Here is a 26753-nt window from a genome sequence, read left to right as displayed (position 1 = left end):
TTGGTTGTTGGATCTGGCTACAGTTGGTTTATTTTCATTACCATATAGTTTTCCATTTTCCGTATGATGGAAAGTCCATCATACTAATGGTGGACTTGTGTGTTGTTTTCAGCTGATAGCTTTTTTGAATAATGGTATTAAAAACATTCTCGTACATGTCTTTTGGTGTACTTGTGTATTCATTCTCTTAGACTGTATCGAAGAGTGGAATTGTTGGGCAGTAGGGTATGTTCACCTGTACTTGATATTGACAAACAGTTTCCCAGAGTGTTGTACCCATTTATATTCTTACTGGCATTGTTTGCAAATTCCTATTCTTCTACATTTTCTCTGATTTGGCATTATTAGTCCTATTTTACTAATTTTAGATTTCTGGTGTATGTGTTATAATCTGCATTTTTCTGATTACTAATAAAGAGGAGCACCGTTTAATGCACTTACCAGTCCTTGGATATATTCTTTTAGTTGTCTTTTCAGGTCTCTTGCCTGTTTTTAGTAATTCAGTGGTCTGTCATTTAAAAAAATTGATGAGTAGAACTTTCTAAAACATTCTAGATGCAAGCCCATGGTCAGCGATGTGTGTTTCAGATATCCTCTTCCCCCTTGTGACTTGCCTTTTTACTTTCTTGGTGATATCTTTTCATGTATGTAAGTTTTTAATTTTCATGTGGTTTTCAGTCATTTCCTTCGTGATTAGACATTTTTGTGCCTGGTTTAAGAAATTTTTACTTAGCCTGATGTGTTAAAGACAATCTCTGGGTAATTGTCTTGACGTTTTACTCACATTAGATTTGTAGGCCAGGTAGTATTTTCCTTGAGAGTGGTGTGAATAGGTTCAGATACATCTATTTTCCATGTGGGTGTCCACTTGACCCGGCACCACTTACTGAAAATGTCTTTCTTCAGTGTTCCTTTTGTTATAAATTAAGTGTCCGTGTGTGTGCTTAGGATTTTTGCACATAGGCTCCAAGTAAGATGGGTGTATAGTATTCCTTTCTTCTTAAGTTATATTTTATAAGCAATTTCAGTTGCTAGGAGAAACCCCTTACGTGATTTTTCTCCCCCCATCAGAATCAACTGGAAGGCTTTTATCCTCTGTGGCCAGCTTATGCTAATGTTCTTACTGAAATGAGCCATGGACTTATTAACGTGTCCATTCTTCTTTCTCTGACCTCTGAGTGGGCTAGTCACTCGGCAGATCAGGAGTCTGAGACCAGAGCGGAGACAGGTAGTCGGTGAGAAGCCGAGGCTTTCTGACTTCCAGTCTACAGTTGTGTCCTCAGTGCTGTGCTTGTGCAGACCTTCCCCGCGATGCTTCTCTACCGGGTGGTGGGCAGTGAAGAGGACCGCGTGTGGGCACAAGTGTGATGAGCTCTGCGTCAAGCAGGCCCAGTGTTTTCTGTCCTTTCAGCATGTGACCTCTTTATTTTGTAGGTGCTATTTTGACTCTTCAAAATACTGGACCCATTTTGGGGCGCCTGGGTGGCTCAGTTGGTTAAGCGTCCGACTTCAGCTCAGGTCATGATCTCACGGTTCGTGGGTTCGAGCCCCACGTTGGGCTCTGTGCTGACAGCTCAGAGCCTGGAGCTGCTTCCGATTCTGTGTCTCCCTCTCTCTCTGACCCTCCCCTGCTCACGCTGTCTCTCTCTCTCTCTCTCAGAAATAAATAAAACATTTAAAAAAAATACTGGACCCATTTATATCAGAGTCTAAAGCTTTCATAAGGTAAAATCTGAATGAAATTTTGGTTTACTTCTTCAACTGATTATCCCACTGTTGCCCTCTTTCCACTAGCGTTTACTCTCAAAAGTTAACTTTATATTGAATATTAAATTTTTTTGAAAATTATATACATATATATATTTTTTAATGTTCATTTGTGAGAGAGACACAGATACAGAGACAGAGGGCAAGTGGGGACGGGGTAGAGAGAGAGAGGGGGAGAGAGAATCTGAAGCAGGCTCCAGCCTCTGAGCTGTCAGCACAGAGCCAAGTGTGGGGCTCAAACTCATGGACTGTGAGATCACGACCTGAACTGATCTCTGAAGCCACCCAGGCGCCCCTGAAAATTATATTTTTTAATCATATAGTGGTCATAAAACTTTAATTTTCAGGAAGGATATTTCTGCTTCTCAAATACTGCTCCCTTTGTGATTTCCAAATTTCCTATTGGATACAATTCTTTAAGGCAAATTTCTGGTTTTACCCACCCTTATTTCTATGAAAGACCTTCTTCTTTATTAAAACAGCTAAACTTAAGTATAATTTATAAAACCATTGAATCAAATAGTTTTAAAAAAATAATTAAAATTTTTTTCTTCCTCTGTCAGCTATTTTTAAAAAGATAAGCTCTGACAGTGTGGGAGAGGCATAACACTAGACACGTGATCAGTGCAAAAGAAGAGTCTAGAAATAAACCCTTACATTTGTGGTCCATCAATTTTTGTCAGAAGTACTAATACCACTCAATGGGAAAAGAATAGTCTTTTCTACAAATGGTGCTGTAAAAACAGAATTTCCATGGGCAATAGAAAAGAAGTTGGACTTCTTAACACCACACCCCCAAATTAAGTCTAAATGGATCATAAAGCTAAATGTAAGGGCTAAAACAATAAAACTTAGAAAATGCTAGGCAGTGGTTTCTTATGTATGCATAAGTATAAGCGGCCAAATTAAAAATAGATATATTTTTAAGGCTATTTAAGCCTGGTGGCTTAGTTGGTTAAGTATCTGACTCTTGATTTCAGCTCAGGTTATGATTTCACAGTTCATGGGATCAAGCCCTGTGTCAGACTCTGTGCTGACAGCACAGAACCTACTTGAGATTCCCTTTCTCTCTCTCTCTCACCCTCCTGCCCTCATGATCACTCTCTCAAAATAAAATAAATAGGCATATTGTACTTTATCAAAATAAAAGACTTGGACTTCAAGGAATACCAGCAAGAAATCTGCAGAAAACCGACATAATGGGAAAAATATTTACAAATTGTACATCTCATAAAAGACATGTCCTGAGTATATAAATAATATGTAAAAAAACTTTTATAATCCCTCAGTGAAAGGGCAGATACCCAATTTTAAAAACAGGCAAAGGATTTGAATAGAAGAAATAGAAATGGCCAATAAGCCCGTAAAAAATTGCTCAGCACCATTAGCCATCTGAGAGATACAGATCAAAACTACAACGAAATTTGTTATTTTGACTCCAAACTCAAATATGGACTCTGGTTAGAGCTGCTTTTCTGGTTCTGTGCTGATGCTTTACTGGTCTCTGTCCTTCTCCGGAGTCGGAACCTCCCTGAAGCTTTACTGGCATCTGTTCTGTGGCCTTGTAAGTTGTGTTTATAACCTTTTGGACAATCGGGCCTCTTTGTATTTTCTTTCCACTGAATTTTATAAATTTTTTTTCTTCCTGAATTACTTAAAAGATCCTCGTCTCTTCCTTCTGCCCTTGTTCCTTTCCTCCTTTTCCTTCAGGTTATATGTGCAGTGATCTTCCATTATGAATAAAGTAAATAGTTGAATGGAGCTTTGTATTATTTGAGACTTAATGACCAGGGATGAGGGCAATCCAGCGACGGTCACATAGAAAATTATAGTATGTTTAGTTTTTTCTTTTAAAGACAATAAGGTGTAGGGGCGCTTGGGCAGCTTGGGCGGTTGAGCATCTGACTGCTCCAGTCATGATCCCGGGGTTGTGGGGTCCAGTCCCGCATTGGGATCTGAGCTGAGCATGGAGCCTGCTTAAGATTCTCTCTCGGCCCCTCCCCCACTGCACTCATGCACGTGCATGATCTCTGTGTCTCAAAATAAAAATACTAAAAAATTATATAGGAAGGTGCGAACTTACTCCTTATATAATTTTAAACCGGGAACTAAAGTCCTTTCAGTAAATACTAAGCAAATGTCAGTGTTTCACGTGGAAGTTGGTAAAGTAAGAAGTCTTAGGAGGAAAGGGAGACTGGGGGTGCCTGGCTGGCTCAGTCAGAAGAGCATGTGACTTCTTGATATTGGGGTGGTGAGTTTGAGCCCCATGTTGGGTATGGAGATTACTTAAATGGATTAAAAAAAAAAAAAAGACGATAGTTGTGGAGAGCTAAGTGAAGGCTCGCAGCAGGATAAAGGGTGTGAGATAAGCTCTCTGTGCGGCTTTCCTAGCCCAACCCCGTTCCAGAGACCTTTGAGTGATGTCTTCCCACCTTGACTGGCCCTCCTTCCCTCCCTGCTACCATTATATTTCTCTAGAATTTCAGCTGACACCCCCCCCTCGCTTTTTTTTAAATTAAAACTTCCTGTAGACATTTCTTGCTGTATGTTTTATCCGCCCACCTTAATTCCTTACCAATTCTCTCTTCAGCTTTCTAGCCTCAGTTTCTTACTCCCGTTTTGCTATTCTGAGTGTCACTTTCATGCTTCTTCACATCTTTGTTCTGCCTTTTCCCCAGAGAGCTCTCCTGGATCCCCTCCTTTCTGTTCCTGTCTGTCTGCTCTTCATTCCGAGGTCCCACCTTCCAGTTCCAGCGTTCCTTCCATCTTGTCCCCATCTTTTCTCTGGGCAACCTGTCTGCTGCCTTCTCAGTTCTCTGGAAGAACTATAGGATGAAGCAACCTGTGTCTTTAAACTGAAGTCCTTTCAGATATCTTTAATGTTTGTTTATTTCTTGAGAGAGAAAGTGCACGTGTGCACGGGAGGGGCAGAGAGAGGGGGACTGAGGATCCAAAGCAGGCTCTGTGCTGACAGCAGAGAGCTTGATGTGGGGCTCAAACTCACAAACCATGAGATCATGACATGACCTGAGCTGAAGTCAGAGGCTTAACCCACAGAGCCACCCAAGTGCCCCAGATGTGTGAATATTTTTATTTGTTGAATTTAATGGGGGTAGGAGGTGGGGTTAAGGTTTAGAAATCTCATTATGATGAGTTCCTAGGTTTTCAGCTAAAAAAAATATTTTTAAGACAAAAAGTATCCTCAGTTTACAAGTAAGAAATGACAAAATGTGGACCAATAGCTTAACTAAGGTTGTAGAAATGACACTGTGACAAAAACAAACGTGAGTCAGAGAACATCTGACAAGTAGAAGTAACATGAAAATGTCCCTCTTCCCTTCCCCAAATCTCTAAGCCATAACTTTGAGAATAAATCGTAGCCAAATATATTGGAAAGTAAAGGCTAAGTGAACTAAAAAATAGTTATACACACACACACACACAAACCATCAGAAAGCATACAGTTTAAAAAATTAGATGGTGGGATTGTTGTTTTGGCTTTTTCTTCCTTTGTTCCTAATTATATTTCCTAGCTTTCTTTTATAATGAATGTACATTGCTTTTGTAATAGGAAATAATAGAAGTATAGAAAGTAATTCTGAATATAAAATCAGAAGCAGTAACGGAATTGGTGTTGAATGAAAATAGGTTAATAGAGAAAATGTCAGATTATCAGTGATACCTGCATTACTATAGCTTCTGACATCTTATATCTCATTGTTATGTTAGCCTTAAGTTTCCTTTCCATGATTGTATGTACTTTCTAAAGATGTCTTGGTGACTGAGTGGATTTATTATGAGGTTGTAACTAAAAGATTTCTAATGGGTTTGGAGAAATAATTTTATGAGGAAACGCGAAACTGCGTGGAGACGCGCCTGTGTTTGGCTCCTTCTCTACTCAGGAGGGACGGGCTTTGTGTTTTGTCTCAGTGAGTGAGACCATTGTTAGAGAGAGTCGTGTGGAACCAGCTGAATCCCTGACCTTATTTCTCTCCGGGAGATAGTGAAAGAAATTCTATTTAAACTGTATGTAAAACAAACAAAATGTGTTCTTTATTCCCAGATTAGAGATGATTTTTGCCAAATTTGATGAAGTGCAAAATTCAGGCGGTATGATTTTGAGTGTCTGCAAAGGTAAGAATAATGAAATTATCCCAGTTCTCAAACATTTCTAAGACTATTTAGCCAGGTTTTAGATACTAAAACATGTTTTCAGGTCAACTGTTTTATCACTGGTTCAGGTCAACTGTTTTATCACTGGTTCAGCAGATGTGATTTTGTGGCTTGCAGCTTAGTTAGGACATAATAACAAAGTCTTTACATGCTGCTTCCCATTACCTGTTCTTGGAATCTTTTGGAGCAGCTGAAAATTTAATTATGGTTCAAAGGTGTAAAATGATACTTTTCTTTTGCCTGAGTTTTTGTATCTTCTGAGTTGAAGAAATATTGACCCTCTTGCCTTCCATGGTTCATGAATACAAGGTTTTTTATTCTCAGAGTAATTGTTGTATTGAGTTGTTTTTAGTAGAAGTTGTGGGGCTGTTGGGCTCTATCGCGTGGAAACTCTCAGTGATGATACCAGTGAAGAGATGTAGACATAGGAACTGCACCAGCATGGCCTCCTTTGGCTTCTCAAGTAGAATGAGACCAAGCTGGAATTCAAAGAGGTTTCAGGTTGATATGTGGCACTTAACGCGATTTTGTGGTTGCTCTTCTTTTTGTAAGGGTGCTTGGTTGTGTTTGGTTTCATTGGGCGGCATTTACTTAGACTTTAGTTTTTAAACAACAATTAGCCAAATATGTGAAGAATATCTTCTACTTCCAAAGATAGTTCTAGGCAATTTTTCCACCTAGGAAAGCAGGCTCCTATAAAAGAGAGTGTGGTTAGCTAAGTAATGTAAATGATGTTGGGGGGGAAAATTGGGTGAGTGAGTTGTTGTATGGTCAGATAATGGGAAAACCAGTTACTAATATAATTTAGTTCTTTTTCTCTGGATGAAACCAAGACTGAGTCTTGTGTTGCAGGAAGGCAGATGGAGTGAGAGTTAGTGCTAAAAAGATTGTCTGCCCAAATCTAAACTTAGTTCCAGAAGCATAAATTGGCTTCAGCGCTACCAGTCCTGACTGCCAGCTGTTTCTCACTCTTCTCTGAATAGAAGGTGTTTTAAGTACCTTATCTTTATTTTTCCCGTAGTTCCCTCTATTTTCATAGAAACCAGAAACAGCAAGAAGATGGATAGTTGTTAAAATTCCTTGGATTGGGATGGCTGTGTTTTCATGCCATTTATAGTGCATCCTCCTCTGTGTACTCCACACTCTAGTTACAACTCTAAAAAAAAAAAAAAAGCATCTTGCATATTATAAATTTAAGATGTTTTTTATTATATGAATATGGCTTATTTTGAAAGTGCTATCTCTTGTATTTTGTGAGGTTATTTCTGTTACCTTCAAAATTGATTTTATATTCTTTATTCTGGTAACTCCCATTTCTTTTTCTCTTATTTATCTCTCCATAAACAGGAGGTTTGGGGTTAGGATCTCGCATTTATTTGTATTGGAGATTAGCATCTGAATATTTTAAGTGTGGTCAAATATGAACGTTAAAGTCTGATATTGATACACACACACACACACACACACAGTGGGATGTAGAAATAGGTCAGGATGTTTTTGATGACAGTGTAATCCTGTCATTGAAAAACACTTTAATGGATTTGTTAATAAGGGAAGAGACTAGAAGAGGGAAGCCTATTTATCATGTTGGCGAGTCCCAGGGCCCAGGTCTTCCTCTACTTTGGCTGTATTCTCTCTCAGTAATGAAATTCAGCCCAAAAGCTTTAAATGATAACTATTTGCTCTTGGCTTCTAACTAAATGTGTGGTCCTTTGGCCCTGATTCATCTCTCTCATGCTCTAGTTTTGGTAGCCTGTGGCCTCGATGACATTTCCATTGGGGTGCCTCATAAACATCTCAGGCTTAATAACATGTCTACAAGTGGGAAGCCCATTGTCTTTACTTTCCTCTCAAACCTGTCATTCCCCCAGTTTACCCATTTCAGTCAATGTCACCACCAGTAGCTCAGGCTAGAAACCTGAATTGACCCCACATCTGTGTACCTTTAAAATCCTAATACATCTAAAATTTTGTTTTTTTTTTTTTTTCCTGTTTCCACTGCTACAACCCCACTCCGGGTCTTCAGCTTTTACCTGGATTACTGCAATAGATACCTGTTCCGGGTTTGCTCTTTAGAATCTATTTTCTACCCAGAAGTGAGAATAATCTTAAAATATAAATTAGATATTGTCACAATAGTGAAGAAGACAAAGTATGCTTCAGGGAGCCTACTCTGTAGTGAGAGAGGTAGATTATAAACAAGTACATGAATAAATATCCACAGTGATTACAGCTAATAATGGAAGAAATACAACTACCCTTTGTTTAATGAAGTGAAATTATTCCTAAAATCCTCACTGCTAAGTGAAACCATTAAATGAAAAATTATTTCCATTAACATTATGGTTTGTGTNTGGGTATTAATTTTTTTTTTTTTTTTTTTTTTGAGAGAAAGAGAGAATGAGAATTCCAGGGGGGCTCCACGCTGACATAGTGTGGAGCCTGACATGGGGCTCAAACTCACAAACCGTGAGATCATCACCTGAGTTGAAATCAAGAGCCAGATGCTCAACCAACTGAGCTACCCAGGTGCCCCATGAGCATTTTTTAAATAATTTTTATAGGTAGAGACATATGTCAGTTGAACACTGAAAACAAGTTTTTGTAAGTAACAATTTGAGGGCAAAAATTTGTACCCAAAGTAATACTTTTTTTTAAAAATTTTTGTACGATTTTTCCCTACAAAATTTTCAGTCCTCATTGGTTTATTGTAATTGTGCACTCAGCCTCAAACTTTAAAATTACAGAACAGGAAAGCATTTTAGGGCGGAGTAAAGGCTCAACACAAAACCTTGTGTGAACGGTCCCTGCGCATGACAGACCAGAAGACCGTACGTGATGGACATAGATACACAAAGCAGGTTGCTGTGAATTCACCCAAATGTGGCATTCAGTTCAGATTTGTTCCGTATGATAGTCTAGAAGCTGTTATGGTAGGTAAAACTTTTTAGTGTGTCTTTGCCTGAAACAGTAATAAGGAAACCTCACACTTCATATTTTGACTTAGAGTGTTTGGGGATGAAAAATTCATTTTAGTAAACAGACAAAGATAAAAACAGTAAACCACAGAGGATTTGTTACAAAGGTGGTATATGTTCTTAAGAGTCATTATAGCTGAAAGTCTGAACTGTCGCTAAGTGAAGTAAATAGGGTATGAAATGGTGAGTAACTCAGTGATGCCCCTTTAGACATAATTAGTGGGGCAAGCCTCTCTGAGAGTTGACATACTTGAATTAAGACCTGATAGATGAGAGTGAGCTAGCCATGGGGTAAATGGTAGGAAACGTGCCTCGGGTAGAGAAAATGTGACCAGAAAAGGTCTTTAAGGACTGGCTGGAGCTAGGGGTGAGTGAAAGGGAGACCATGTATGAGCTGTGGCTGGAAGCATGAGCAGGAAGCATGACATGAGGGCCTTGTTACGGGCTCTGGGAGTTTTGCTAGACCTCTGGGAGAGGAAGGGTTTTAGGCTGGAGAGAGACGTAGGGCGTTGGAGTGACATGATCTAACACTATGTCACATTTACTTACTGTTTGAAGAAATAGTCTTGTTTATGTTTTCTCTTTAGTCTGCCTCTTCTGCCTTGTGCATGCCTCGGTGTATAATTTTACATTTCATGCTTTTGTCTCTGGTTTCTTTCCTAATCGCCATATCTGTACTCTTTTTTTTTTTATGTTTATTTTATTTTTTGAGAGAGAGAAAGTGAGCAGGGGAGGGACTGGGTGGGGGGGCGGGCAGAGGATCCGAAGCGGCTCTGTGCTGACAGCTGGAGCCCGACGCGGGGCTCTAACTCGCAGACTGGGAGATCATGGCCTGAGATGAGGTTGCACGCTTCTGCCGACTGAGCCACCCAGGCGCCCCTCTGTACTCTTTTGATGTCAGTTTTGGTTGAATTCTTTGACTTGATTTTCTAGAGCATTAGTTCAGCACACTCAAGACGCAAAATAAATTATGTCATCAGAGCTTTGAGCATATCATTTAGCTTAGGAAGGCAAGAAGCACACTTTTTTTTTTTTTTTTGGTCTGGAGGGTTCTTCGAGTCTGACTTTCATTCTCGTATTACAAAGTAAGTGAGGCAGGATCCCCGGCTACAGTGGCGTTCGCCCTGCCGTTGTAAGGAAACCGAGCTTACCATTAATCAGATCAAGGCTTGAAGGAGGCAGCACCAGCCCTGGAGGAGGCAAAGGGCTGAGCGTTGCAGACTCCCTGTGATTATGGCCGGGCCTCTTGTTGTCATGGAGCTTTCTAGACTGTCTCCTACGCGGAGATGTAAACACCAACAGTGTTGGTGGCTGTGACTGCAAGTCTTTCTCTCTCGCAGTGAAAAACCTCTGCGTACTTCTGATTTGCCTCGTGTGTGGAGGACCTCATGAAATCTTGGGGTGAAATCACTGTAAAATACTTCCCAGCCTCTCCATTTCAAATAGCTACCAGGAAGAGACTTGCTCTTGGAGGCTGGCAGTAAAACAAAGCATAGATCTTCAGCCTTGAAATTACCTTGATACTTGGCAGGAAGGTAACCTGAAGTCTAGCGTTTTCTGTGTTGGTACCATACCCTTTAGTGAGAAGCAAAGCAACCCTTTTCTTAGATGGGTTTTAAGGGGTGTCTGCTGTGACCGTGAGCCCCAGGGCCTTCCCGGAGCTTGACAATGTGCCGCTGGTCGTGCGGCTCGGACGGAGGGCGCCCCGCTCCCGCAGCTGCGCACTGGCGAGGCCCTGGCTCCGGCAGGAGCAAGCTTTGTTCCGTGTGGCTCTGCTGTTCGCACACAGAGCGGCCTTTGATGGGCTGCCTTTGACGTGATTTGTTTACGGCAGCCAGAAATGCTTCCTGCATAATGAGAGCAGTTAATCATGGAAACGGGGCTGTTCCTGTTTGTGCGCTCGTAGCAGGCTTCTGTCGTAAACATTAGAAGGTAACGACAGAAGGATGAAAACCTTTTTCAGAGGCACAAATCAGTTAATCCCCCAGGTCATGTGATTGCTACTGATTCCAGGGGTATCTTTAGAGAAGCAGAAAATGATTGCTGAGCACATGCCTTGTGTTTTGATGATTGCATTAAGAGTCCCCCAGTGGGATGGCATTTGCTGGCTCCCGGAGCTTTTCTTGCATTAAATTTCGGGCAGCCAGTACTAGGAGAAGCAGCAGAACCCGTGTGTCACCACTACATGCAGCTAAAGAATAATCTTGATGAAGCTCTGCGAGCTTCTGCTGCGTAGACGAGGGTTTTCTGCGAGACCCCAGACTTTTATTTTGAAGTGGAGTAGCAGCTGTTGGCTATTGCGGTGCAGAGCTGCGGCGCGGCCTGGGTCACACAGAGCTCGCTCGGGTGGCTGCAGGCTGCAGGCCCAGCCCAGTGGCGCAGGCTCCCAGCTGCATTCATCTGCGGGGCCGTCTGACCTCTTGGTTTGGTAGCGCTCCCTGGACCATCTGAATGGCTATGGGAGATGGTGAGTAAGATTTATTTTCTTCTTACGCTTGTGTGGTACACTTCCTTTGAAAGTGGCGATCCTTCGCTGTGTAGAACATACATTTCACCCCTGAAGAATGAAGGACACTTGTGTGTGTGTGTGTGTGTGTGTACAGTCGTGTGTGCATATGTGCACATGTGTGCTTACTTGTTCAGTGTTCTTTTCTACCTGGTACGTCTGTACAGGGTCCAGCAAATATGACCATTTACCTTACAACCCAAGCAAGCCCTCAGCCTCTGGCAGCTGGTGTGAAAGGATGTTGGAGGAAACATGGGATGTATGCAGAAGCTTTTAGGACAGAACACGGCCTTTGAAGAATGACAGATTTGGGCAGGAAGCTTTGGTCAGGCAGCCTGTCACCTCTCCTGCTGTAGATGACAACAAGTAGAATGCTGTGGTCCTGAAGTATGTCAAGAAGCAAAATGGCTTGCCACAGACACCGTTTTACTTACTAGGCTTGTGATTTGTCAGCGGCCCCAGTAAATAGTTTTCTAGAAAATATTTAGTTTTTTACAGATACTATGCAGGGTATAATTTGATTAAAAATTGATTTTACCAGTGTTTTATTTCAATAAGAGTAATTTAAAAAATATTTCTATAGTGCTTTGTAGTGTTCCAAAGCACTTTAGTATACTTAGTATACATGAACTCATCAGGTACGTAACTAAACGAAGCGTACAGAGTATCTTGGTATTTCCATTTCACGGGTTGGGAAACTGAGGCTTGCTGATGTGTTAACTTCCACATGTAGGCACAGAGAGCAAACCAGAACCAAATCTAGAACCTCACAGGGCATTTGGTATTATCCTTCATAACACTTATTACCTGACTGTGGGTTTTTTCCTTATTAAAGCTTTTGTTAAGATGCTTAGAGGTATACTTCATAATCTCATCAACACCAGAGATGTGTATGAAGGGGAATTTGAAGTTCCTCAAAAATATTCTGTGTATTTTCCTCTAGGTTCTTAAGGAACACTGGTCTGTATTCAGAAGTTTTAACTCTAACAGTTTTATTCTTCCTTATGACAATATGATGACTTCTGTCTCAGGAGTTTGTCCCATTGGGACTATGAGGAATGGGGTGCAAATGTACCAAATTGATGATGTTGGTAAATAGCCATTTGAACTGTTATGTATGTGTTAATGGAAATATGATAGTGTATTTTGTTTTGATAGTGTAATGGTTTATTCCAAGAATTTATGTAACTATGTTATGTGTCTTTCTAGAAATAATTTTAACTACTGAGTTTTGAGGCAAAATCCATCAAAATTGATAAATTAATTTCTCATAATTAAGGACATTGCAGGTTTATATATATATATATATACGTTTTAAACCTTAATTTATAGGCAACTCTAAATGTTGCATTTGATTTGGGCCGTATTGAGGTTTTATTTCCTTTTCCCTTATTTCTTAAACATAGATTCGATGGCTATTTACTTAATTTTTCTTTTTTCAAGTAATAACATAAATACATTCAGACTATTTAAGAATGTACTGATTTTTAAAAATCGAAGTAACAGCCTCTTATAAAGCCTGGAAGGTAACCTTCCTGCTCATTCTGTCTTCAAAATGGGAATACCTTCGTTATGTTTTATTAATACAGTAATGCATCTTCATTTAAAAATAGGAAGTCTGGGGGAGGTGCCTGACTTGCTCAGTTGGTATGGCACGTGACTCTTGATTGTGGGATCGTGAGTTCAAGTCCCCCTTGAGGCATAGAGTTTACTTTAAAATGTTTTTAATTTAATTAAAAAATAAAAATGGGCACCCGGGTGGCTCAGTAAGTTAAGTGTCCAACCCTTAATTTCAGCTAAGGTCAGAATCTCACAGTTTGTGAGTTCAGCGCCCCCATTGGGCTCTGTGCTGATAGCTTGGGATTCTCTCTCCCTCTCTCTTTGCCCCTCCCCAGCTTTGTGTGTGTGTGTGTGTGTGTGTGTGTGTGTGTGTGTGTGCGCGCGCGCGCGCGTTCTCTCTCTCTCCTCTCTCTCTCAAAATAAATAAAAACATGAATAAAAACGGGAAGTGTAAATAGTATATACATGTAGTAACAGGTTATCTGGGGATTTGTAGTTCTTAATGGTTTCATGTTCACTTCTCTGTGTGTTACTCTTCCTCACATACAGTGTACTTACACCATACTACAGTCAGGTGAACATGTGTAACAGATGGATTATGCTGTTTCTAACCTGGGTGTCTTACTCTTTCATTTTAATTAACAGAAATATCTTCTTTCCAAAAATCCAAGCAATGCAGATAAAGTAAAATTCCCCTCAGAACCCCCTCAAGCCTAGGTATAAAGAGAAGTGAGCACGTTTATTAGTATGGTGTTTGTCTTTGCATACCTTGCACTGTGCCTTACATGCATATTAAGAATCAAAATAAATGGTTTTGTTTTGACTCCGTCTGCATAAATGTTACTGTTCTGAAAGTACTTTCGCCATTTGCTATGTCTACTCAATGTGGCATAGTTGTTTATTTTTTTTTAATGTCCTCATGTGTAAACTGTTTTGTTTGTGTGAACTGTTGCATAATAAATACTCCATAGTATGGATGCAGATAACCATTTTTTTTCTGTTAAAGAATTTGAGGTTGTTTGAGCACCTATAATTTTTCTAAATGATTCTGAGATACCTTTCTACAAATCACATGTGTGTGTGTGTGTGTGTATATATATATATATATATATACACATGTGTATATATGTTTCTTAAAATACTCTAGAAGCAGAATTTCCGGTTGTAGGCTCATATTCATTTCAAATTGTGTTAGTTATAGCTAATTTCCTCCAAAAGAGGTTTTATCACTTATATTTCCACCATCGGTGCCTGCTGTCCAGCATTCTTTTCAGTTCTGGCTATTGTTACTAATTTAAAAAAAATTTTTTTAATGTTTATTATATTTTTGAGACAGAGAGACAGAACATGCATGGGGGAGGGGCAGAGAGAGAGGGAGACACAGAATCCAAAGCTGGCTCCAGGCTCTGAGCTGTCCGCACAGGGCCTGATATGGGGCTCAAACCCACAAACCGTGAGATCATGACCTGAGCCAAAGTCGGAGGCTCAGCTGACTGAGCCACCGAGGCGCCCCTCGCTATCGTTACTATTTTTAAAATTTGCCTATCAAATGGATGAAAAACATTTTTAGATACCTCTCTGCTGTCTGATAAAGTTGATTAAGATGTTGATTATCTGTATTTCCTTTTCTGTAGATTGCATTCTGGCATCCTTAGCCAATTTTTTGGTTATTTGACTTTGTTGTTGTTTTTGATAGTTGCTGTTTACATATTCTGGTTATCAATCTGTTATCTATTAACTGTATGTTACATAAGCTTAACTTGAAGACCATATGCAAGATTTTATTAGCAGTTTTATTTGTAAGCAAACTGAGATACTATACTATCAAGTGAAGAGTTGTTGAGGGTGGCTTTTACGTGCCTTTATGTTTAGTTTTCTATATCCTTATCCAGGAATATAAAACCAAGTAGTCAGATGATTGTGAAGTAGCTCGGGGCAGTCAAGCCATACAGAGTTAAAAACCTGTAGGATTATTATGTGGCACGGAGCCCTGCAATCTGCCTCAAAAGCTCATGAGAGGAATTTGGCCTTTCGTTGTTATGCTGCAGAAGGGCTGGAAAGAAATAAGGTTTTGTTGCAAATAGACTGTTTCTACACTTAAACATTTCAATAGTTTATTCTTCCAAACATGAATCGTTTAAAAAAAAAACATATGCAAGTGATGATATAACCTTGACTTTATTTCTAGAGGTAAGCCTTCTGGATCACTCCAGATTGACATATCAATACTGATTTCCCGGGTAGGAAACAATAGCGGGAACCGTGCTGGGTACATCTCCCCTCTTCTGCACCCTTGAATATTCTGTGCTAGAGCTGAGCAATACAAATCACTGAAAGAAAGCAACCCTTTAATTTACTGGCAAAAAGGCCACACTTTTTTTCTAGGAGCAGTGATAATGGGAAAAACAAAGAGTCTGTAAGGAGAAAAAGTAAATTACAAGGGATAAAAGATTGGACATTCAGCAATATAGGCAGTTCTCTCTCTCTCTCTCTCTCTCTCTCTCTCTCTCTCTCTCTCTCTCTCGGTACATGTAGAATGTATAGTTGATGTTTTGTTTTTTGTTTTGTTTTTAGTGTTTATTTACTTTTGAGACAGAGAGAGAACATGAGTGTGAGAGGGGCAGAAAGAGAGGGAGATGCAGAATCCAAAGCAGGCTTCAGGTTCTGAGCTGTCAGCACAGAGCCCGATGTAGGGCTCGAACTCACAAACCGCAAGATCATGACCTGAGCCAAAGTCGGAAGCTTAACCGACTGAACCACCCAGGCGCCCCTGTTCTTGACAGCTTATGACCAACTGAAGTGGTCATGGAAATTTACCCAACATGGTTTTTATAATGTTCTAAATAAGCCTTATTTTGAGCCTCATTTATTACATACTTGATAGTATGGTTGTCACGAAATACGTTGTTTTCAATTTTATTAATACTAAGTGACGGTTTAAATTGTGTTTGCCCCTTAACTTCATTGAACTATCAAAGGTCTTAAAGTTTAATGGGCCTCTTTAAAGAAAAGGGTATAAGACTTCAAGTAGGTTTTTTAACTAGTGAGTTAATACCTACCTAGAAATTCTAAGAGACTTTATCAAATTTCTTTGTTTCTTTTAAACTTTATAGAAGATGGATTTTATTTTTTATAAATAAAATTGTTAATTTAAGATCAACTGTGCTGCTGAAAGTGTAGCATCTTTATGTGAATATTAAAATTTGGTCATTTTATTTTGAAGCACTTGGATTTTTAATTTCTAGTCATTTTACTGAAAGTTTCTGTTTTAGTTTAAATTGAATGTATTTTAAATGTTTACTGATTATTTTACTTCTGAAGACTTGTGTGACTTTCTTTAACTGAGAAATCTTCTATTGGTTTTTTTGTTTGTTTGTTTTGTTTTTTGATGAGTTTCTTCCCTTCATTAGTGTTAGTCTCTCCTTATGGAATTACTAACCAGTCAGATAGTTGTTGCACTATCCTGTGTGGATTCACTGTCCTTTATTTTGTCTTCTCTATTAAGCTTTATGGCTTTCTCTTTGTATTCTAGGGGTTCCTTGACTTTCTCTTCTAATCCTTCTATTACATTTTAATTTTAACAAATAAAAGTTTATAAAACTAAACCTTTTTCCATTTTCTGGTGGTTCCTAATTGGGTGTGGGAAGAGCTAAATGATGAAATCATTTCATCGATTCTCAGTGGTTCCTTGCAAATCATTCCTGTATTTGCTGGCTTAGAGGTTGTCACCTCTCTGTCAATCTAGGTAGGTAGATCAGTCCTCATTGCTGTTTCAGTCTGCTTCTGAGAATTAGGAGTTGCAGCCTTACTGTGGCTTTATTCTTCAAAAGGTTTCTGTTTTTTAATTTGCATTTTATAAGAATTGGTTGCTATCTTCTGGTTGCCGATTTCACATACTTTCCCTGCCTCATTTTCTGTGGTTTTGTGATGGTGCTTCAATTTTATTAGGGTTCCATCACAGGGTTTTAAACAAGAGAGCAAAGTGATTCAAATTGCTATAGTTCTTTTAAGGAAGTATTTCAAACATACCCCAAAATAGAGACCTTTGTGACAGACCTCCATTACTGCCCACTAGCCAGCTTCAAGAAATTATCAATACATAGCCAATCTTTTTCATCCGTGTCCCTACCTGTCTGCCCCAGCCCTGCCTGTCATGCTGCACTGGGGTGTGTGTGCAGACATGCATACACGCATGCACACACACAAAGTAACAAGTCTTTTAAGAAGACAATTAAGAGTACTTTCTAAAAGACAGGTTTCGTTCGTTTGTTACCCGGATATATTTTATTGACAACCAATTTTCACATCTAAAAGTTAACCCTTAGTGTCAAATATTCAGTGTTCAGGTTTTACTCAGTTGCTTCCTAAATATCTTTTTACAGTTTGAATATGGATTGAAACAAGGTTCACCATTGCAATTGGTCGATATGTCACTTAAGGCTCTATTCACCTAGAGCTGTTGTCTTTTTCTCCTCTTGCCACTTTTTTGTTGAAGAAAAAAACATCTATCAGGTAAAGTTTTCCCACTTCCCAATGTGATTTTGATGATCATATTGCCATGTTGGTTTTATGTTTTTGTTTATTAAGGTTTTTATATCCCCTTTATTTCCTGAAAATTAAAAATTCTGCTGATGGCTTGATCAGAATCAGGTCTGATTTTTTTATTTTTGGTTTTTTTTTTGAGGGGGTTAACACATTTTGGGGGGCACAAGTGAGTGAGGGAGAGAGAGAGAGAGAGAGAGAGAGAGAGAGAGAGAGAGAATCCCATGAGGGGCAGAGAGGGAAAGGAAGAGAGAGAGACACGTGGTTCACCCTATGTGGGGTTAAGCTCTCCCAACACGGGGCTCGAGCTCATGAACCGTGCATGAGATCATGACCTGAGCCGAAGTCAGATGCTTAACCGACTGAGCCACCCAGGTGCTCCTGGACACACATTTTTATAGATGATATTGTGTGTTTTGTCAGAACCTGACAAAATCAGTGCCTGATTGTCTTCTTGTGTGTGATATTAATATACAACAGAACGTTCAGGCGTTATCAGTCTGATCTATTCTTCAGAAGTTTCCCACCAGCCTTTCACTTAACAGTTTCAGCAGCCACCGATCCAAATTATATTTTTAGATGATCCCATTGTTGACTTTGGGGTTTGGAAGGTCAAGAATAGGACCAGGGAAGCCAGTTAAGAGGTTGTTGTAGCAGGATAGGCAGAGATGATCCTGGTTTGGCCTTAGATTAGGAGTGGCAGCAGAAATAGAAATAGGTGCATTTGAGATCTAACTTGGAGTTATGTGCAAGAACTGTTGATAGATGAGGGCAGAGAACTTGGAATGGGGCTCCTATATCATGAGCTTGAGCAGCTAAGTAGATGGTGATTTCATTTACTGGGAGAGTAGGAGACTTAAGGACAACCGGTTTGAAGATGGTGCCCGTGTTAAGCTATACATGTCAAGTTAGAGCTGCCTTTGAGATATCCATGGGGGAGATGTTTAGTAGGGCAATTGAATATGTAAATCTGATATTCAGAGATGGTATAGGCTAGAAACAAATATCTCAGAGTTGTCAGCATACAGAAGGTGTTTTAAACTATTGAGAATGGATGAAGGCATTTAGAAAGTGTGTAGTCTGGAGAGAAGGATGATACTCAAGATTAGCGGTTGGTTAAAGGAGGAAGAGACTGAGCTAGAGGGACCTGTGAGGTCAGAGGAAAGCCTAGGGAAGTATTCTGTTGTAAAAGCACAGTGGGGAGTGCAAACGAGTAAGCATGTTTGAGTTTCCGAGACACCTATAGTACCAACTTATAGTTATTATTGTTTCCTAATCTCTGTTGCTAATTTAGCTGTTAAATATGACCATGGTCATTGTTAGATAGGTAACAGGGTAAAATTATTCAGGAATGCAGAGTCATCCTACTCATTGTTTTAATTAGAATTAGGAAGGATATAACTTCAAGAGAAAAAAGGAACTTTGGTATAAGAAACTAATATGAAACAGTATACTTGTGCATGAAAATCTGTGACGTGGGTTTTTTCTGAACTGATTGGTTTACTGAAGAAAAGCCACACAAAATGAATTTTTTAATGAGATATGGTATACAGTTTTGGCTTTACCTTTTGTTTGGCATATAAAGATGGAACAGTTTGCATCCTTATGAATTCAGAGGCAGGAATTTCAGGTTTGCAATACATGTACCCATAGAAGTGAAGTGGAAAGTTTGAATAGCCATTTGAAAATATGGCTTTCTTTTGAAGGGAAAAAGGAAGGAATCTGATTATGGTAATACGAATTTACAATTTCTTATCTGAAACCTTGGGGACCAGCTATGTTTTGAAATTATGAATATGTCAGATTTTAGAAAAGCAATGATCATAAGCCATATATCATACAAAAACTCCCAACTGCGTCTTGGGCTGTACCTCGAAATCAAGCACATTAATATTTTTACAGTTAAGTATATGCAACTTCACAATGAGTTAATTAAGGCAAAAAATAGCTTCATGTCAGTTCACGTGTTGTTCCATAAACTGAGTTCAAATCAGCTTAGATTTTGCTACCAAAATTCAACTAGTGAATTTAAAAAGACAAACATTTAAAACATTTTTTAAAAATCTTTACTTATTTTTGAGAGAGAGAGACAGAGTGCTAGTAAGGGAGAAATAGAGGGAGAGGGAGACACAGAATCTGAAACAGGCTCCAGGCTCTGAGCTGTCAGCACAGAGCCCGACACGGGGCTCAAACTCACAGACCGTGAGATCACGACCTGACCCAAAGTCGGGCGCTCAACCAACTGAGCCACTCAGGTGCTGCAAGACAAAACTTTATTTATTTATTTGTGTTTTTATGTTTTTGTTTCTGAGAGACCGAGAGAGACAGCAAGACAAACTATTTACTTATTTATTCATTTATTTATTTATGTTTTTATTTATTTCTGAGAGAGACAGCAAGACAAAACTATTTATTTATGTTTTTTTTTTTTATTTCTGAGAGACAGCAAGACAAAACTATTTGTTTATGTTTTTATTTATTTCTGAGAGACAGAGAGAGACAACGTGAGCAGGGGAGGGTCAGAGAGATATGGAGATACAGAATCTGAAACAAGCTCCAGTCTCTGAGCTGTCAGCACACAGCCCCACCTGGGGCTTGAACCCATAAGCTGTGAGATCATGACTTGAGCCAAAGTCAGATGCCCAACCAACTATTCCAAAAAAATAGAAGAGGAAGGAAAGCTTCCAGATCCATCCTAAGAGGCCAGCATTACCCTGATACTAAAACCAGATAAGAACCTACAAAAAAAAAGAGAACTAGAGGCCCACATCTCTGATGAACGTGGATGCAAAAATCCTCAACAAAATGTTAACAAATCAAATTCAGCAATAAGTTAAAAGTCATTCACATGATCAAGTGGGATTTATTCCTGGGATGTAAGAGTAGTTCAGTATTCACAAATCAGTCAGTGTGATACATCACATCAACAAGAAAGAGGTCAAAAAACATATCATTTCGGTAGATGCAGAAAAAGCATTTGACAAAGTACAGCGTCCATTTTTCATAGAACTCAACAGAGTAGGTTTAGAGGGAACATACCTCAACATAATGATGGCCACATATGCAAAACCCACAGCTAACATCTTACTCAGTGGTGATAAACAGAGCTTTTCCCCAAAACTCTGGAACAAGACAAGGATGTCCACTCTCACCACTTTGATTCAGCATAGTACTGCCAGTCCAAGAAAAAGAGATAAAAGGCATCCAGACTGGTAAGGAAAAAGTCAACTTTCACTGTTTGCAGATGACATGATATTATGCATAGAAAGACTGAAAGACTTTATCATAACACTACTAAAACTGATAAATGAATTCAGTAAGGTAACAGGATACAAAATCAATGTACAGAAATCCATTGCATGTCTATGCACTAGTAATGAAGCAGCAGGAAAAGAAATTAAGAAAACAGTCCCACTTAAAGTTGCACCAAAAATAATAAAATATCTAGGAATAAACTTAACTAAGGAGATAAAAGTCCTATACTCTGAAAACTATAAAACATTGATGAAAGAAATTGAAGATGACACAAATGGATTCTGTGCTCATGGATTGGAAGAACAAATACGGTTAAAATGTCTACACTACCCAAAGTGATCTGCACATTTAATACAATCCCTATCAAAATACCAACCTCATTTTTCACAGAAGGAGAACAAACTGTCCTAAAATTTGTATGGAACCATAAAAGACCCAAAATAGCCAAAGTAGTCTTGGAAAAAAGAGACCAGAACTGGGGGTATCACAGTATCAGATTTCAAGATCTACTACAAAGCTGTAATGATGACAACAGTGTGGTACTGATACAAAAACAAGACACATAGATGACTGGAACAGAATAGAGAGTCCACCAACTCTTGATTTCAGCTCAGGTCATGATCTCATGGTCCTGAGAAGTGAGCCCTGCATTAGGCTCTGCCCTGGGCATGGAACATGCTTAAGATTCTTTCCCTCTCCATCTACCCCTTCCCTGTACTTGCTCTGTCTCAGTCTCTGTCTCTCTTTCAAAAACAACAACAACAAAACACAGAAATTCATGATTATATAGTCAATTAATTTTTGATGAAGGAAGTAAGTAAATGCAATGGGAAAAAGACCACCTCCTCAACAAATGGTGTTGGGATAGATACATGCAAAATGATGAAACCGGACCACTTTCATATGCCATAAACAAAAACTCAAATGGAATAAGGATCTAAATGTGAGACCTGAAACCATAAAAATCCTAGAAAAGTACAGGCAGTAATTTCTCTGACATTGGCCATAGCAACTTTTTTCAATATGGAAATTGAATGGAAGAACATATTTGCAAATGACATATCTGCTAAAGGATTAGTATCTAAAGTATATAAAGAACTAATACAACTCATCACCAGAAAACAAATAATTTAATTGAAAAATGGGCAGAAGACGTTTCTCCAAAGAAAATATCCGAATGACTGACAGATCCATGAAAAGATGCTCAACCTCACTCATCAGGAAAATGGAAATCAAAACCGCAATGAAATATCTCCTCACACCTGTCAAAATGGCTAAAATCAAAAACACAAGGAACAACAGATGTTGGCGAGGAGGCAGAGAAAAAGAAGCCATCTTGCCCTGTTGGTGGGAATGCAAACTGGTGCAGCCACTGTGGAAAACAGTATTTTTGGTTCCTCAAAAAAATGAAAAATAGAACTGTCATATGACCAAGTATTTCCACTACTGGGTGTTTACCCAAAAAATATGAAAACACTAATTTAAAAAGAGACATGCACCCCTATATTTACAGCAGCACTATTTACAGTAGCCAAATTATGGAAATAGCTCAAGTGTCCGTTGATAAAGGGATAAAGAAGATGTGGGGTGTGTGTACACACACGCACGCACGCAAATATTACTCAGCCATAAAAAAAGAATGAAGTCTTGCCATTTGCAGCAGCATGGATGGATCTAGAGAATTTAATGCTAAGTGACATAAGTCAGAGAAAGACAAATACCATATGATTTCAGTCCTGTGTGGAATTTAAGAAAAACAAAGGAACAAAGAAAAAACAGAGACCAAGAAATAGACTCTTTAAGTATGGAGAACAAACTGATGCGTACCAGCGGGCAGGAGGATGAGGGGATGGATGAAATAGGCCCCGGGTATCACAAGCACACCTATCCTGGTGAGCGCTGAGTACTGTATACAATTGTTGGATCACTGTGTTGTACACCTGAAACTAATAACACTGCACGTCAGCTATTCTGGAATTAAAAAAAAAAACCCAACATGCTAAAGCTGGACTTTTAGAACTGACTGGCTTTCAGGCATTGCAGATAAGGGATTGTGGGCCTGCAGTCTCTCCGTGCTTGCTGAGAACAGCACCCTGGAGTTATGTGAAGGCAACAAAAGGTAGATAGAGCCTTATTCTGCTTGGGTTTCTTTTTATTTCTGCCCACCTGTCCCCTCCCCCATCCTTCCTCCTCCTCACTTCCCTTCTCTTCCATTTCTCCTTTATTTCTATCCTCTTCTTCATTCTATCGTCATCTCTTCTTCCTCTCCCATGTATTATCTCTGTCTTTTTCTCCGTCCTTTATCAGCTATTCTTTTTCTCTCCTTTTCCATTTCAGTCATACATATAACCATTGCAACCTGGTACTTCAGTAGTTTTTATCTTCTAGTACTTTTAAATTGTTCATCTTGATCATTTTGGGCACTAAACTATACCAATGTCTTTTTGGAGTGAGACAAAGGTGTCAACATAATCATGCTTTCTGTATTTGATCCCTTTTTATTTATTCAGTAAATATCAAAGCACCTACTATATGTATCCCAGGTGATTTTTTTTTCTTTCTTTGTTTTAATTCATCTTGCAGTTCACTTGAGCTGTGTCTAATCTGTCATGCCTGCCCACTGTGTTTAAGTTTCAGTTATTGTATTTTTATTTCTAAAAGTTCTGTTTGGTTGTTTTAAAAAATCTGTCACTTTTCAAATTTTCTAAAAGATCTCAAATTATTTTCAAGCTTTCCTACTAATAAAGGTTTCAGATATAAGCATTTTATATCAAGCTTTCCTACTAATAAAGGTTTCAGATATAAGCATTTTATAGTCTGTGCTTGATAATTCTAGGATTTTTAGTTCCTATTGTTTATTTCTGTTTATTCTTGCTCACGGTGTCTTATTTCCTGTCATGCCAAGTGACCTTTCGAAAATTATTTGTGCACATAATGTGAGGCCAGAGACTTTATTCCAGGAAAATTTTGCATTTTCCTTGGCCATTGCTTGGGAGTAGGAGGGCTCGCAGTGTGAGCCAGCTAAGCTTGAGGGCTCGAGAGGCTTGATGGTCTAAGCAGTTGACCTCAGTGAAGTACTCCATTTGATTTACTTCTCTGTTGTTGTTCTTCGAGAAAAACTGGAAAAGAATAAAAGACTGTAAGAAGATAAGGGCTTACTTATCATTCATTTTAACCTTGAGAGTATGGTCATTTGGTATACCAGCTTTTGGTGGGAAGGGTCTCCTATTAGAATCTGTTTCTTTTTTATGTGGGTTTTCAAATTCTATTTCCTTTGCCCCACAAGACCTCAAAATAGAAACTCATATGTCCTGGTTTTGTCCTTTATTTCTTACTATTTATCAGATACTTAATTGTTTTTAAGAAGATTTTTGTTTTCAGATGTCTGTTCTATTCAGTGTTTATAGTTTGCTTTTGGAATTGTGTTTCAATAACCCAGAGACTGCAGATGTTCCTACTGTGAAATGGGTCATTCTAAGCATTGTACCAGATTTGGAGTTATGGCAGTGGACAAAATGGACAATTTCTTATTCTAATAAATAACACATTTCAGTGGGAGGAGTCAGATAGTAAAGTATATAGATGGTAAGTGCTAAGGAGAGAGATCAAGTACAGAGGTGGGGATAGATCACTAGTGTCAGGATGTTGGAAAGGTTATAATTTTAGGATCCAAGGAAGACCTCACTGAGAAAGTGATAGAAGAATAAAGATCTAAAGGAGGTGAGTAAATAGGGTGGCTCTGGAGGGAAGAGCATTCTAGGCAAAGGGAACTAGTGCAGAGGCCTTCCTAGAAGTCTCAGCAAGGAGACCGGCTGGTCTGGAGAAAAAGATGGAGAGTGGCGAGTAGGATCACATTGGAGAGAACGACATAGTACTTGAGAACTTGGAGCCCTGATAGACCTTTTTATGGAGTCCTAAGAGGATTTTGAGCAGTGGTATAATGTGATTTTGTTCAGTTCAGGACGTTATGTTGAGAATAAGCTGTCAAGGGGTAAAGGTATGAAGTAGGAAGAAGGGTTAGCTGTGGTACTTAGCCCAGGACTTTTCTAGGGCTGTTATATGTTACAGCGTAAACAGGACAACATTTCTGCCCACTTTCCGTCCAACTTATAGTTTACTCTTAAAAGTGTATTCTTATTTCAGGAGGTGATAGGTGCGAGGAAGAAATAGAACTGGTTTGGTCTGAATATTTTATAGTTAAAATATTTTTAAGCTTAGAATATTTATAATTTCTATATAAATTACAAAACATTTTTAATTTAGGGACTTGTGATGATGGATTCATTTTATTAATTCTTTTAGCTTACAGTCAAGAAAAGGTATAACATTATTAGAGTGGTAAACAAAAATTTCGCCTGTGTAGAGAAGTCCTTTTTTGCTCTATGTATTTGAAGCTGTGTTACTGGGTACATAAAAGTTCAGAAGGTTCCCCCCCCTTTTGGATTCATCCCTTTATCATTATTAAAAGTCTCTATCTCTAGTAATGCTTCGTCAAACTGTTTTGTTTGAAATTAGAATAGCTGTATCAACTTTCTGTTGGTTGGTATTTGCCATGCTATCATTTTACCTTAACTTTTATGTGACTTTGTATGTAAGGTATATCTCCTACAAGCAGCCAATTTTTAAAATTCAGTATTGTTTAGTTCATTTACTTTTAAGGCAGTTTCTGATATATTTGGTTTCATTTTTGCCACTTTATCTTTTATTTCTATTTTATCCCCTTGTCTTCATCTTTTTTATCTCCTTTCCTGCTGCTTTCAAGTTAATCGGAGTCTTAAATTTTTCTTGTATCAGTTCATCTGTGTATACATTTGCTCTCATTTTAGTGGTGACCCTCGCAGGGGTCAGCGCACTTGCTTGCAGCCTGAATCCAGCCATCCTTCTCTTGTACATAAAACGTTACTGAAGCACAGCCACACCCCTCTGTTGACATATCAGGTATCACTGCTTTGGCACCACAATAGCGTAATGGAGTAGCTGCACAGTGAGATTCATGTATGGTTTACAGAGCCTAAAGTATTTACCGTATGGTCCTTTGTAGAAAAAATTTGCCATCTCCTGCTCTTGAGCAGTGGTTCTTAAACTTGACCATGCATCAGAGTCCCTGGGAGAGCCCCCATCTCCAGAGTTTCTGATTCATTAGATTTCGGCTGGGGCCAGCGAATTTGCATTTTTAAGAATTTGCCAGGTGATGCCCAGCTGCTGGGCCAGTACCACTGTCCTAGAGGCTACAGTATGCATCTTTGACTTATTCAGTAAAAAATAAATGGGTTTACTGCTTCCACAACAGCATTTAAAAGCCCAAAACCTATTTATTTGCTTACGTCTTAGGAGCTATTTTGTAATAATTTCAGACTGATAACTCAAAAGTCCATAAACAGTAGAACGGATATTACTAAATCGTGATATGTTCATACCCTAGAAAACTATAAGCAATGAAAATGAATCTTCCAAACATCATATTGAGTGAAAAGAAGCTAGATGCCAGAGTAGGTATTGTATGACTCCTTTATATAAGGCTCAAGAATGGCTAAAGCTAACTCTGGAGCTGGAAGTCAAGGCTAGCTGGCGGCAGTAGGCAGTAATGACTTTGGGGAGGTCAGTGAGGGTGTGTGTAGGGTACTGACACTGATCTTTTGGTCTGGAGACTGGTTACACTGCTTGTTTGTTTTCTGGAAATTCATTGAGCTGCATACTTACAATTTATATACTCTTGTCTACCTTATTTTGATAAAAAAGTTAAATTTTATTTTCCCAATAGTTTGAGGAAGTCAAGAGTTAAAAAATTTTTAAGTGGTAAGAGACATTTACTCTTTTCAGTTCTTGTGTGTGTAGGAACAGAGCACTGTTTCCATGGGAACTTGGGGCTACTCGCTGTTTTAGTACCTGTCTCTCTGTAAATTTGTGTGTCTGCTCTGTCTCTCGGCTACATTTTCTTTTACAGGGTGGTGGCAGAAAGTTTATTTGGGACC

The 26753-nt window shown here is 39.0% G+C and overlaps 1 protein-coding gene across 12 annotated transcripts in view; it reads left to right on the top strand.

Annotated features, from left to right (window-relative positions):
- The window catches only part of CLASP2 (cytoplasmic linker associated protein 2), a 166886-nt gene that overhangs the window by 14012 nt on the left and 126121 nt on the right, over positions 1-26753 (top strand). For 11 of the 12 annotated variants that reach the window (XM_077754285.1, XM_077754289.1, XM_077754291.1 and 8 more), the window contains exon 6: positions 5831-5901. In XM_077754285.1, coding sequence (XP_077610411.1) covers positions 5831-5901 — 71 coding nt within the window. Of the gene's footprint in view, positions 1-5830; positions 5902-11246; positions 11386-26753 lie in introns of those variants that run through there. The other variant, XM_077754290.1, reaches the window with a different exon arrangement.

Source organism: Crocuta crocuta, unplaced genomic scaffold (assembly GCF_008692635.1).
Source record: "Crocuta crocuta isolate KB4526 unplaced genomic scaffold, BGI_CrCroc_1.0 scaffold70, whole genome shotgun sequence".
Classification (NCBI taxonomy): Eukaryota; Metazoa; Chordata; class Mammalia; order Carnivora; family Hyaenidae; genus Crocuta; species Crocuta crocuta.
Note: the sequence above shows the minus strand (reverse complement) of the source record. Positions and strands in the feature narration are given on the sequence as shown.